The sequence below is a fragment of the Perognathus longimembris genome, chromosome 5, assembly GCF_023159225.1.
Source record: "Perognathus longimembris pacificus isolate PPM17 chromosome 5, ASM2315922v1, whole genome shotgun sequence".
Classification (NCBI taxonomy): domain Eukaryota; kingdom Metazoa; phylum Chordata; class Mammalia; order Rodentia; family Heteromyidae; genus Perognathus; species Perognathus longimembris.
The window spans coordinates 48,071,863-48,084,305 of NC_063165.1; the positions used below are offsets into that span (position 1 = coordinate 48,071,863).

Here is a 12,443-nt window from a genome sequence, read left to right on the forward strand (position 1 = left end):
GTCTTTTGAGGAAAAAAAATTCCCTTCCATAATTATAGCCATGCTTGCTGTTGCTTTTCTACAAATAATTGGAGCTGCTTTTTGGCCTACAGCTGACTTTCTCTAATCATTTTTTAATTTTTAAATTGTTGCTATAAAGGTGATATACAGAGAGGTTACAGTTACATAAGTCAGGTAATGAGTACATTTCTTCTTAGACAATGTCACTCCTTCCTCTCTCCCAGTTTTTTCCTCCCATCCACACCCACTTGTGCAATTTATTTTTAAACATAGTGTCCAGTGAATGCCATTGCTGCATTTGTTCATCCTTTGTCCCTCTATTTTTCTAACCATTGTTTTGTCCTTCTGTTATATCTATTGAAAATCCCAAAGACCAAATGGGATGAAGGGAGAGTGGTAAAGGAGGTGAAATTGATTGGAACATATCATAAACATTTGTGGAAAGGTAACAATGAAATCCTCTTCTATATAACTAATGAGCTAATAAGATTCTGAAGACTAAGTTTACTAGTTCTAGAAGTGAGACTTGAGGACCCATCTCTTTCAGTAAAAAGTTTTCCTTTATTTTTTTTTTACATAACTGCACAAATGGTCTGTATTGTACTATTCACAACATATACACTGTGTACTTTGATCAAACTTATTCCATTTATGTCACTTGTACTTAAATCCTCTTTGTTTTTCTTCTTCCCTTTTAATTTTTGGTTGGTTTGGTTATGCTGTTTTCATATACACACATATGTGTCCATGTGATGCACTTCTGTAATATTTCCTCCAGTCAGGCACCTTGAACCTGGTACTTGTGACTCACAACTGTAATCACTGCTACTCAGACAGCTAAGATCTGAGGATTGTGATTTGAACCAACTCAAGCAGAAAAGTCTGTGAGACTCTTATTTAACCAGCCAAAGTCTGGAAATGGAAGTGTTGCTCAAGCAGCACCCTCGAGTGAAAAAGCCACAAGAGTGTGAGGTCCCCAATTCAAAACCCCAGTGCCAGCACCAAAAACAAAACAAAACATATCTTTTAACGATTAAGAAAAAAGTTTAAAAAAACATATCCTTTGAATGGTCATGTCATATTGTGATTTTTAAAGTCTTGATTGTTTTATGAGTGAAAACATACTCTATTTGTCTTTCTGAACTTGGCTTACCTCACTTAACATGAAGTTCAGTGCAGCACATAAACAGAATAAAAGACATAATTTCACAAACATCTCCATGGGTGCAAAGAAAGCCTTTGACAAAACTCCCCAAGAAACCGTGTATACTGGTATTGGAACTAGGAAATTGAAAGGGAATACCAAAATTGAGAGACACAGGGTAAAAAAGACAAACAACTACAAAAGCAATACTTGCAAAACTGTTTGGTGTAAGTGAACTGAACACCTCAGGGGGGGAAAGGGAAAGGGGGAGGGGGAAGGGGGGTACGAGGGACAAGGTAACAAACAGTACAAGTAATGTAACCAATGCCTAACGTATGAAACTGTAACCTCTCTGTACATCAGTTTGATAATAAAAATTTGAAGAAAAAAACAACAACTCCCCAAGAGTCACATTAGAGCTGCATCATTTTTCCCAGGATCTCAGATGGAAACCTTTCCATTCCTGGAGGCAATCTGGTATAGTTTGGTGGGCGAATCTTACATGTTTCCATCCGCGTTTGGCCCACCTTACCTGGCAACTAGGTAGATTGTCTATGGGGGTTATTCTGTCTCTGTAGCTCTCATATGATGTTCTCACTTTCTAAAGTGGAACTTTGAAAAGAAATAATTATTCAATGAATCTGCAAATAAGTCCCAGAGCCATTATGAGACAGGGGAATGGAGAGAGGAAGACTTAGAGAAACCAGAAGAAGAAAAATCAAAGCCAGCCTTTAAGCAATTTCCTACCTGGTGCTCTTACTTTATGATGGAGAACAAGTACCATCTCTTGGCTGGCCTACCAAATCTTTTCTTTCTGAAGGGTTTGAGGATGATTTTAATGGAAAAGAAAACCTCAGCTTATCACCTAGTCTTCACTTTCCAGCCTCTTAAATTCATTGGTAAGGAACTTTTTGTGCAGATACTCAAGGTAGAATATGAGCAAAGGTTTTATTATGCAAATATGGAAAAGCATTGAAAAGAGAGAGAAGACTGGAACATAGGTGAAGAGATAGAATTTATTTATCTTCATTTATATGAACTAAAATAACCTTTAGATAAAGTGGTTTCTTTGTATTAGGCAAATATGTGGAAATCACTGGGAACAACTTTAATGAGGAGAATGAATGTGCCCGGAAAGAGATTTCCTATGTGGATCCACTTGAGAAGACTATGGGAAATATACCAAAAAGCATCAAGTTCAAAACATACTGCGAATTCTATTTAATAAATGCAGTTCAATTTGTACACAAGTCACAGCAACAGCCATGTCTGGTGTCCCCGGAAGGGCTAAAAATGCTGTTGGTAAAAGAAGCTGTGCAGAATGCTACGGTGAGTGTCCCTATTCTTTTTTCAAACACTACCAAAGTACCATGATGCTTCTTTGTCTGCAACTAAGGAAGTCTAGGTCCAAAAGAAGACAGAGATGTAAAGAGAACCCTTGCCTTGAAAGAGGTTCTCTTGGATAACTGGGCTCCTTGCCAAGTCACTAACTAATAGAGATGGAGCCATTATTTGTGAGAAATGAAAGAGAATCGAGACCAGACCACTAAGTTCCAGTAAATGTAAAAAATCCAGTGATATTATGTTGCTTCTATACATTTTCACTGCCTTTACACCTGACATATTTTGACAGATTTATTTAGGGGTAAAACGGGGCCTTGTGCTGGCTGGGCAGGTGATCTACCTCTTCAGTCACACCCCTAACACAGTGTCTCTTTTTCATTTTGCAAATTGGGGTCTTGTATATATGCTCAGCCAATTAGAACTGTGATCCTCCTCTTTATCCTTCCCATACAGCAAGGATGACAGGCATATGCCACTGCATCCAATTACTGGTTGATATGGGCTCATGCATAAATTGGACTAGGCCTAAACCCTGATCCTCCTGATCTCTACCTCCTGAGTAGCTAGGATTATACTTTTGAGCCATCACTATGTAGCTAGGTTCACACACACACACACACACACACACACACACACACACACACACTATAGCATATTATATATATATGTTTTGTTTAAAATAAGGAACAAGAAGGTTTATTCACTTTTTACTTACTGTAAGTAGTAAATCTCAGCTCACAAGAAGCTAACATGAAAGGACTGACTTATGGGCTGGGAGTGTAGCTTAGTGATAGAGTGCAGCTCAAGTGGTAGAGTGTTAGCTTTGAGCAAAAGAAGCTTAAGGACAGTGCTCAGGCCCTGAGTTCAAGTCCCAGGACTGGCAAAAAGAAAAAGGGAAAGAAATAAAGAAAGAGACGGGGGTGGGGGGACAGCAAGCAAGCACTGACATAAATGCTTAACATGCATTATTTTTATTCACTGAAAAATCTACCATAATGTACATTCTAGGACTTCTCACTTCACAAATGAGGGAATATGATTTTGAGGGATTAAGTAATAATTTACCCAAGTCCCACAGCTAGCAACTAAGTAGAATGAAGATTACAATTTATCCAGGTTCTTCACCATCAATAATACAATGAAATGGCACCACGAAAAAGTTTCTATGATTTTCACGGTGTGTGGTTTGGGTCTCAAGCTGATGTTCCCACCATCTTCCCTGGAGTACCATTCTGTGCTGGCTTGCAAAAGTTCTTAGTCAGGTCAGACCAACCTTGTCTTGGCTCACAATCTACCAATGAGTGAATGCAGGAAGTCCCTGTTGCTCTCTGTCTCACGTGACCATTCCCATTTCTCAGGTCTTACATTGTCCAGGACATTTTCACCAGCCAACTTCCCAGAACTGCCTTTTTCAGAGCTCACCCAGTCATTTCCATGTTCTTTTTGGACAGCTCTCCTTTGTTCAAGAGATTTACTTAAATACATATTTAATAACACTTTGTCTTCAATGGGTACTTAAGACTCCAAAAACCATGATGGCTTTGCTTGTCCCCTGTTATACTCTCAAATGTAGATGTGATTGATAAATGTCTTCCATGAGGTTTTGAAACAAATCTTTGGTTTTGTCTTTAAGACTCATGTCATTGTCAACTCAGTTCCCTTGGACCTTACACTTGGTTCAGGGGCCCTTTCTCAGGCCCTCTCAGAAAAGGCTGGGCCAAAGCTCCAGGAGAAGTTGAAGGCTGCTGGACAAAAGGGCGTTCGTGTGGGCTCCCTTGTCTCAACCAGTGGTTGTGATCTGCCCTGCCACAGGGTGTTTCACGTGGTGGTTCCAGTGTGGCACACTAACAGTCAATCTCCAAGAAAGGTAAGGCCAGGTTTCAATTCCCTAGGAAATGGGCTAGCCTTTGGACGCCTCTCTCAATATACTATAGATTAGAACCTATTCCTTATCTCTTCTGTGCTAATATCACATCAGGGGCAAACTCAGTCATTATGGTTACTTGTTATTCATATAAATCCATTGTTATCCTGCTTTATTGAGAAGAAGGAGGTGGGGCCTGAGGATGGAAGGGTGTAAAGGACAAGTATAGCCGATGCTTTTCTTCTTTCTTCATGGCAGATGAGTTTGAACTACTATCGAGGGTCTCATTCTCTTTTTTCTTTCCTCTTTTCCTGTATTTTTCTTTTCTCCTCTGACTACCCTTAACCTCTGTGGATACCGACATAGAGGAGAAAGAGATCACAGACAAGGTTGTTGAATTCTTGTTTGTTAGGTATTATCATTTCTAGGCAAGATACATAAGGATGTGACTTGTACTTTGCAGATCATGGAACACATAGTCCAAAAGTGTTTGAAGAAAACTGAGAAATTGTCTCTAAAATCAATTGGATTTCCAGCGATAGGAACAGGAAATTTGGGATTTCCTAAAAGTGTATTTGCTGAATTAATCATTTCAGAAGTATTGAAATTTAGCAGCATATATAAGCCAAAATCTTTACAAGAAGTTCAGTTTTTGTTGCACCCAACAGATCATGAAAATATTAAGGTAACATCTTGACTCATTTCTGATTATTCTGGAAATGTTATCTTAATCTAATAGAATGTGGTGTTTTTTTTCAACAGGAAAATAAGAGAGTATTGACTAGTTGTAGCATGGCACATTTAAAAAAGAATTATGAATATTATAAATATTAACTCCTTATGCAAGAAAAGTTTGAACTCATGCCAAAATTGATTAATCTAATAAACTCTCTTTTATCAATTACTCAGCTTTACCTCTTACCAACAATATATAGCTAGTATGTTTGACCATTGTCTTCACTTTTTCCTTATTTCTCATATGATTGTGAAGCAAATCCCAAACACCTGATTTTATCCCTAAGCAATTACTCATTGTAATCCATGATCCACTGATGGCCAGTATAGTTGATCTCAAACTCCACTTATTTCCCTTTTTCTCATGATTTTGAAGGAAATAGTGGAGAATTTTATACCCAAATAACTCAGCAATTCATTTTAAGCAGGAATTCTTTTTTTTCAAGTAATATAAATATACAACCGCATCATATCTAAAATAAATTTAGTAATAATTCCTTTTATTCATTCAATGTCCAGCCATCTCATCAATGGTTGATCTTGTCTTTGAAGCTTCATGTTTGTATCTGAATAAAATAAGGCTCATATATCATCACGGAGTGACATATTACCTTAAGACTCAGCTATTAGGATTCCTTTTTCTACATGAATCTAAAAATGTTAATACATAATACCAAAGCATAGCTGTGGCCTTCTCATTAGAGACATTTGAGGGCAGGATACAAATGATCCTTGTTCCTCTTCTTGGAAATGCAACTAATTATAAGAGAGGGGTATGGTTAGAAAACACCAGCGTATCTCCAGGCAAGTAGGAGAGCTAAGATAAGAACCATCTCCAGTTAGTTTATCAATCAGCTCTTCTTTTTTTTGTAATTTATTTATTAATTAAACAAAAATTTTTTGACAAGGTGTTGTGCAAAAAGGGTACAGTCACATAGTAGGGCAGTGTGTACATTTCTTGTGATATCTTACACCCTGTTTTTCTTTCCCTTCCCTAGGTCAGGTAGATATATATACAATACACAATGTACCAAGAACGTATACAGTAGCCACGTGGCCTACGCCAAAAAAAATTCGCCTAGGGCTTTAAATGTAATGTCGACATTAGACAATATGTCGACAGTAGTCTTACATGAACGTACATACATAGCTTTTGAGCTATTGTATTCCACCGAGAGGTCAATTTTTGACCTTTATATGTTGAGTAGTTGTTTGGTTTTAGTGACATAATGTTGGGTCGCTGACCCAATCCTGTGGGAAATACCATTTGACAAGCAGTTTTTGGTTTCACAGACCTGGTCTCTACTGTCTCTCCATCACCCCATCTTAACAGTAATATATCAGGGAGATCATGCCCCTTTGTTTTCTGTGTTCTAGGCTTCTCTCGCTCAACATTATTTGTTCAAGTTCTGACCATTTCCCTGCGAATAACAATATTTCACCATTCCTAATCGCTATGTAGTATTCCATTGTGTATAGGTACCATATTTTTTGGATCCATTCATCTGTGGAGGGGCATCTAGGTTGATTCCATATTTTGGCTATTGTGAATTGTGCAGCGATAAACATGGAAGTGCAAATGTCTTTTTGATATCTTGGGACCTGCTGTTCAGGATAGATGCCTAGGAGTGGTATGGCTGGGTCATAGTGGAGGTCTATATTGAGCTTTTTGAGAAACCTCCATACTGTTCTCCAAAGTGGTTGTACTAATTTGCACTCCCACCAACAATGGAGAAGGGCTCCTCTTTCCCCGCACCCCCTCCAGCATTTGTTGTTGCCTGAGTTCAGAGTATAGGCCATTCTAAATGGAGTGAGGTGGTATCTCAGGGTTGTTTTTATTTGCATTTCCTTTACTACCAGGGATGTTGAACAATTCCTCATATGTTTCTTTACCATTTTTATCTCTTCTCTTGTGAAGTCTCTCTTTAGCTCCTTTGCCCATTTCCTAATTGGTTTACTGGGCTTGGAGGGGCTTAGTTTTTTGAGTTCTCTGTAGATGACAGATATTAGGCCTTTGTCTGTTGCTGTGCTGGTAAAGATCCTTTCCCATATGGTTGGCTGTCTTTCTGTTTTGGTGGCTATGTCCTTAGCTGTGCAGAAACTTTTTAATTTGTAGTAGTCCCATTTGTTGAGTCTCTCCTCTATTTGTTGTGCCCCTGGGACTCTATTCAGGAAGTTCCTTCCTGTGCCTATAAGTTCTAGTGTCTTTCCTACTCTGTCCTTCAGTAGTTTCAAGGATTCAGGTCTGATATTGAGGTTCTTGATCCATTTTGAGTTGATCTTGGTGCATGGTGATAGGCTTGAGTCTACTTTGAGTTTTCTGCATATGGCTGCCCAGTTCTCCCAGCACCAGTAGTTGAAGAGGCTATGTTTTTTCTATTGTAGGTCTTTAGCTCCTTTGTCGAATATCAGCTGACTGTAAGAGTGCGGTTTTATTTCTAGATCTTCAATTCAAATGCATTTTATACCAATACCAGGCTGTTTTTGTTATGATGGCCCTATAGTAGAGCTTGAAGTCTGGTATTGTGATACCTCCTGCACTGCTTTTTTTTTTTTTTTGCCTAGAATTGCTTTGGCTATTCTAGGTCTTTTGCTGTTTCATATGAATTTATGGATTGCTTTCTTTATTTCAGTGAAGAATGTGACTGGGATTTTGATAAGGATTGCATTGAATTTGTATAACAATTTGGGCAATGTGGCCATTTTCACTATATTGATTCTGCCTACCCATGAGCATGGGAGGTCTTTCCATCTCCTTGTGTCTTCTTTGACTTACCTTATTAGATTTTTATAGTTCTCATTAAATAGTTCCATCACGTCCTTGGTTAGGTTGATTCCTAGGTACTTTTTTTTGGCTACTGTAAATGGAATTGTTTCCATAATTTCCTTTTCTGCTTGTACATTGCTGGTGTACAGAAAAGCTGCTGACTTTTGTGGATTGATTTTGTATCCTGCTACTTTGCCAAAATGGTTTATTAGGTGTAGGAATTTGGGGACTGAGTTTTTTCGGTCTTTCAGATATAAGATCATGTCATCTGCGAATAGGGATAGCTTGATTTCTTCCTTGCCGATGTGGATCCCTTTGATGTCCTCCTCTTGCCTTATTGCTATGGCTAGGGATTCCAGCACTGTGTTTAAAAGAAGTGGGGAGAGTGTGCATCCTTGTGTTGTTCCTGAGTTTAGGGGGAATGATTTAAGTTTCTCTCCATTTAATATGATGTTAGCAGTTGATCTGTTGTATATGGTTTTTATTGTTTTGAGGAATGTTCCATCTATTCCTGTTCTCTCCAGAGCTTTTAATAAGCATGGATGTTGTATTTTGTCAAAGGCTTTTTGGGCATCGACTAAGATAACAATGTGATTCTTGATTTTAGTTCTGTTTATGTGGTGAATTACATTGATTGATTTACGGATATTGAACCATCCTTGTGACTGTGGGATGAAGCCTACTTGGTCATGATGTATAATTTTCTTGATCAGTTTCTGCATCCTGTTAGCTAATATTTTATTGAGGAGCTTTGTGTCTGTGTTCATTAGTGATATTGGTCTGTAGTTCTCTTTCTTTGTTGGGTCTTTGCCTGGTTTGGGAATGAGTATGATATTAGCTTCATAGAATGAGTTTGGGATTTCTCCCTCTGTTTCTATTTCGTGGAATAGTTTGAGGAGTATTGGTATTAGCTCCTCACTAAAGGTTTTATAGAATTTGTTGGTGAATCCATCTGGGCTTGGGCTTTTATTTGTTGGGAGGTTTTTGATTACCCCCTGTATCTCGCTGTAAGTTATTGGTTGATTTAGTTGATTTATTTCTTCTTGGTTCAGTTTGGGCAGTTTATACTTCTCTAAGAATTGATCCATTTCTGTAAAATTATTGTTTTTTAGTGAGTAGAGGTTCTGGAAATAGTTCCTTATGATTGTTTGAATATCGTGTGTACTTGTTGTTATTTTTCTGGTGGAGTCCCTGATTTTATGTATATGAGTCTCTTCTTTTTTTTGTAAGTGTTGCGAGGGGTCTGTCAATTTTATTTATGTTCTCAAAGAACCAGCTTTTAGTCTTATTTATTTGTTGAATGGTCTTTCTATTTTCAATCACATTTATCTCTTCTTTAATCTTTGTGATCTCTCTCCTCCTAGTCATTTTAGGTTCGATCATTTCTTGTTTCTCCAGTTGTTTTAGTTTCATTGTGAGGTTATTCACCTGCTCTGTTTCCATTCTTTTAATGTGAGTGCTAAGGGCAATGATCTTGCCCCTCAGTACTGCCTTAGCTGTGTCCCATAGGTTTCTTTGTGATGTATTTCTATTGTCATTGTGGCTTATGAATTCGTTAATTTCATCTTTAATTTGGTCTGTGGCCCAAGTGTTACATAACAGTGTGGGGTTTAGCCTCCAAGAATGTGTATAGCCTCTGTGGTAATCATTGTTATTGAGGGTTACCTTTAATCCACTGTGGTCAGATATAATACATGGGATGACATCAATACTTTTGTATTTGCTTAGGTTCTTTGTGTGGGCTATGACATGGTCTATTTGGGAGTATGATCCACGGGCTGCTGAGAAGAAGGTGTATTGGGTCTCTGTAGGGTGGAAGATTCTGTATAGATCTCTCAGCTCCATTGGGATATAGTGTTACTTAGGTCCTCAACTCCCTTGCTAATTCTCTGGGTGTTGGATCTGTCACTTAGAGAGTGGGGTGTTAAAGTCACCCACTATGATTGTGTTTGAGTCTATCTTGTTCTGTAATTCTGTGAGAATTTGCTTGACATATGTGGGGCCTCTTTTGTTCGGTGAGTATACATTTATCACCATGATGTCTTGATTCTGGATTTTTCCTTGTATTAAAAAGTAGTGACCTTCTTTGTCTTTTTGAGTTGATTTTAATGAGAAGTCTAGCTTGTCTGAGATCAGGATGGCTACTCCTGCCGTTTTGGTAGGTGCGTTTGCTTGGAAGATCTTGCTCCATCCTTTCATTTGGAGCCTGTTTTTATCCCTTGCTGTAAAGTGGGTCTCTTGTAGACAACAGATGGCAACTTTTTGTTTGTGGATCCATTCTGCCAGTCTGCTCCTCTTTATCAGAGAGTTTATACCGTTTATATTCAAAGAGATCAAGAATAAGAGTGTTTTTTTCTCCTTCCATTTTCTTGTTGGGCTGTTTTTCCTTTTTTTTTTCTTTCTTGTCTTTAGTGAGCTGCTCTTTCTGTTGGGCTCTGGCTATTATAGTTTCTTTCTGTTTCTGTCTGTGTGTCCTGTACGATTTCTGTTGGGTGGGAGTCCCCTCTTAGAATTTGCTGCAGGGCTGGTTTTTTATTCACATACTCCTTTAGATCCTCTTTGCTATGGAAAGATCTGGTTTTCCCCTCAAATATGAACTCCAGCGAAGCTGGATATTTTATTTTAGGTTGGCAGTTGTTGGCCTGTAGGACTTGGATGGTGTTCTTCCATTCTCTTTGCGCGTGGTAGGTTTGTGTGGAGAGGTCTGCTGTTACTTGGATCCTCTTCCCATTGTAATAAATTTCTTTCTTCGCTTTGGCTGAATTAAAAATTTGCTCTTTATTCTTGAGATCTGAAGTCTTGAATATTATGTGCCTTGGCGTGGATTTTCTAGGATCTGGTCTGCCAGGTGTTCTATAGGCTTCAGTTACCTGGATGGGGTCCCTTGTGAGATTGGCGAAGTTTTCTGCAATCACTTTATTGAGAATATTTTGAAGCCCTCTGCTCTGGTATTTGGCTCCTTCTTCTATTCCAATTATGCGCAGATTATATCTCTTGTCTTTGTCCACTAGCTCCTGGATTAGTCTGCCTGGAGCTTTACCATTTCTTGGAGTGTGGTAATTTTCTGGTTCTTATCGGCTGCATCATCGTCCAAGAGAGAGATTCTGGCTTCCATATGGTCAATTCTTTGTGCTGTGGATTCAAGTGCGGAGTTTATGGATGTCAGAGAGCTATTTATGGTTGCCAGATCAGCTCTGATTGTGGAAATTTCTTCCTTTAAAGAGTTGTATTTTAAATCTATTTTTTCATGCATTTCACTTCTCAGGATGTTAAGGTCTTCTTTGACTGAAGTTTGCACTGTATCCATTTTTGCTTCCATTTCTTTCTTGGCTTCCTGGATGTCCTTCGAGACTTCCACTCTAAACTCCTGGAATTGTTTTCTGATTTCGTTTCTGAGGCTTTCCATCATTTCTGCTAACATAATTCAGCTCTTCTTTACTATTATCTGTGAGTGGTCCACTAGACTTGGCATTATGGGAGATATTTAAATCCTTATCCCTGATCTCTATGCCTTATAATCAAATCCAGGAGAGTAGATGACATTCAGTGTTTGAAAACTTCCATGATATCACAAAAATTTAACAGATTATATAGCCAGCAACCCAAAAGATGTCCACAGATTAAGTGGAGCATCTGAAAATACTTTTTTTTCTTCTGAGACTAGCCAGTACCTTTAAATTCTTTTGGGAGCAAACATGTAACCTACATTCCAATCTTACACCCCAACAACCTGAATAAAATATGTGGCCTATTACTTGTCCCCTGTGACTGATTACTTCTCTTTAGTAGAAGAGTTGTTGTCTTTTTTTTAAACTTATCAGTAGTAGTTTAATTTCATCACAGATTTATGAGTTATCTGAGTTACTCTTGTATTCCAAAAAGTAAAAGATTTTTTTTAACACCCTATGCTTTGTATTGTGTGAGGACATGTGGAATACAGTATGTAGTCAATACTTTCTCTATGGTAAATTGTACTTTGGGAACTTAGATTTACACATGCAAAGCAAGCAAATTGGGAGCAGAAGTTGTTGTGCATAGCTGTAAAAATGGAATTATATGTATTGTTTGGTAACTTTAAAAGTCTATAAGAAATTAATACTATTGAAGAATTATTCTTTTTAAAGTATATATGTATATGTATGTGTATTTATTCGTACATATATATGTATACACATATATGCATATATACAGGATCAGAAGGCCTAATGAATTAAATTTCTTGATAAACTGAGGAATGTAATGGTGAAAAACTGTGTTTGTGTTCCAGGTATTTTCTGATGAATTTTCCAGAAGGAATAATGGAATTCTTGATGACAAAATTCCCAAGACTAAAGATACACAAGGTTTAGTAAGCTTTTAAGTAGGCAAATGGTTTCTAATTACTGAGTAACTAATGGGTGGCAGGTAAAAGATGACAATTATTTTTCTTCTGAAAAAAACTGAGTGATAGATAACATATAAAATTATATTCCATAAGCCTGAGAATGCAATGTAAGAGCCAGAGCAAAAGAGAAAGTGGGCCAAGTTATACAATGTATACAGTAGATTTTGAAGAGATTAGTCACCAAAGTGGGAGCTAGTTGATCATG

At 37.9% G+C, this 12,443-nt stretch overlaps 2 protein-coding genes across 2 annotated transcripts in view; one reads left to right on the top strand and one right to left on the bottom strand.

Annotated features, from left to right (window-relative positions):
* Nucleotides 1-12,443, bottom strand: part of Kpna1 (karyopherin subunit alpha 1) — a 596,817-nt gene that overhangs the window by 108,353 nt on the left and 476,021 nt on the right. The window lies entirely within an intron of this gene.
* Parp15 (poly(ADP-ribose) polymerase family member 15) overlaps nucleotides 1-12,443 on the top strand; it is a 30,440-nt gene that overhangs the window by 4,006 nt on the left and 13,991 nt on the right. Inside the window, exons 3-6 of the mRNA XM_048346388.1 lie at nucleotides 2,223-2,473; nucleotides 4,122-4,355; nucleotides 4,816-5,037; nucleotides 12,122-12,197. Of these exons, the coding sequence (XP_048202345.1) occupies nucleotides 2,223-2,473; nucleotides 4,122-4,355; nucleotides 4,816-5,037; nucleotides 12,122-12,197 (783 nt within the window). The remainder of the gene's footprint in view (nucleotides 1-2,222; nucleotides 2,474-4,121; nucleotides 4,356-4,815; nucleotides 5,038-12,121; nucleotides 12,198-12,443) is intronic.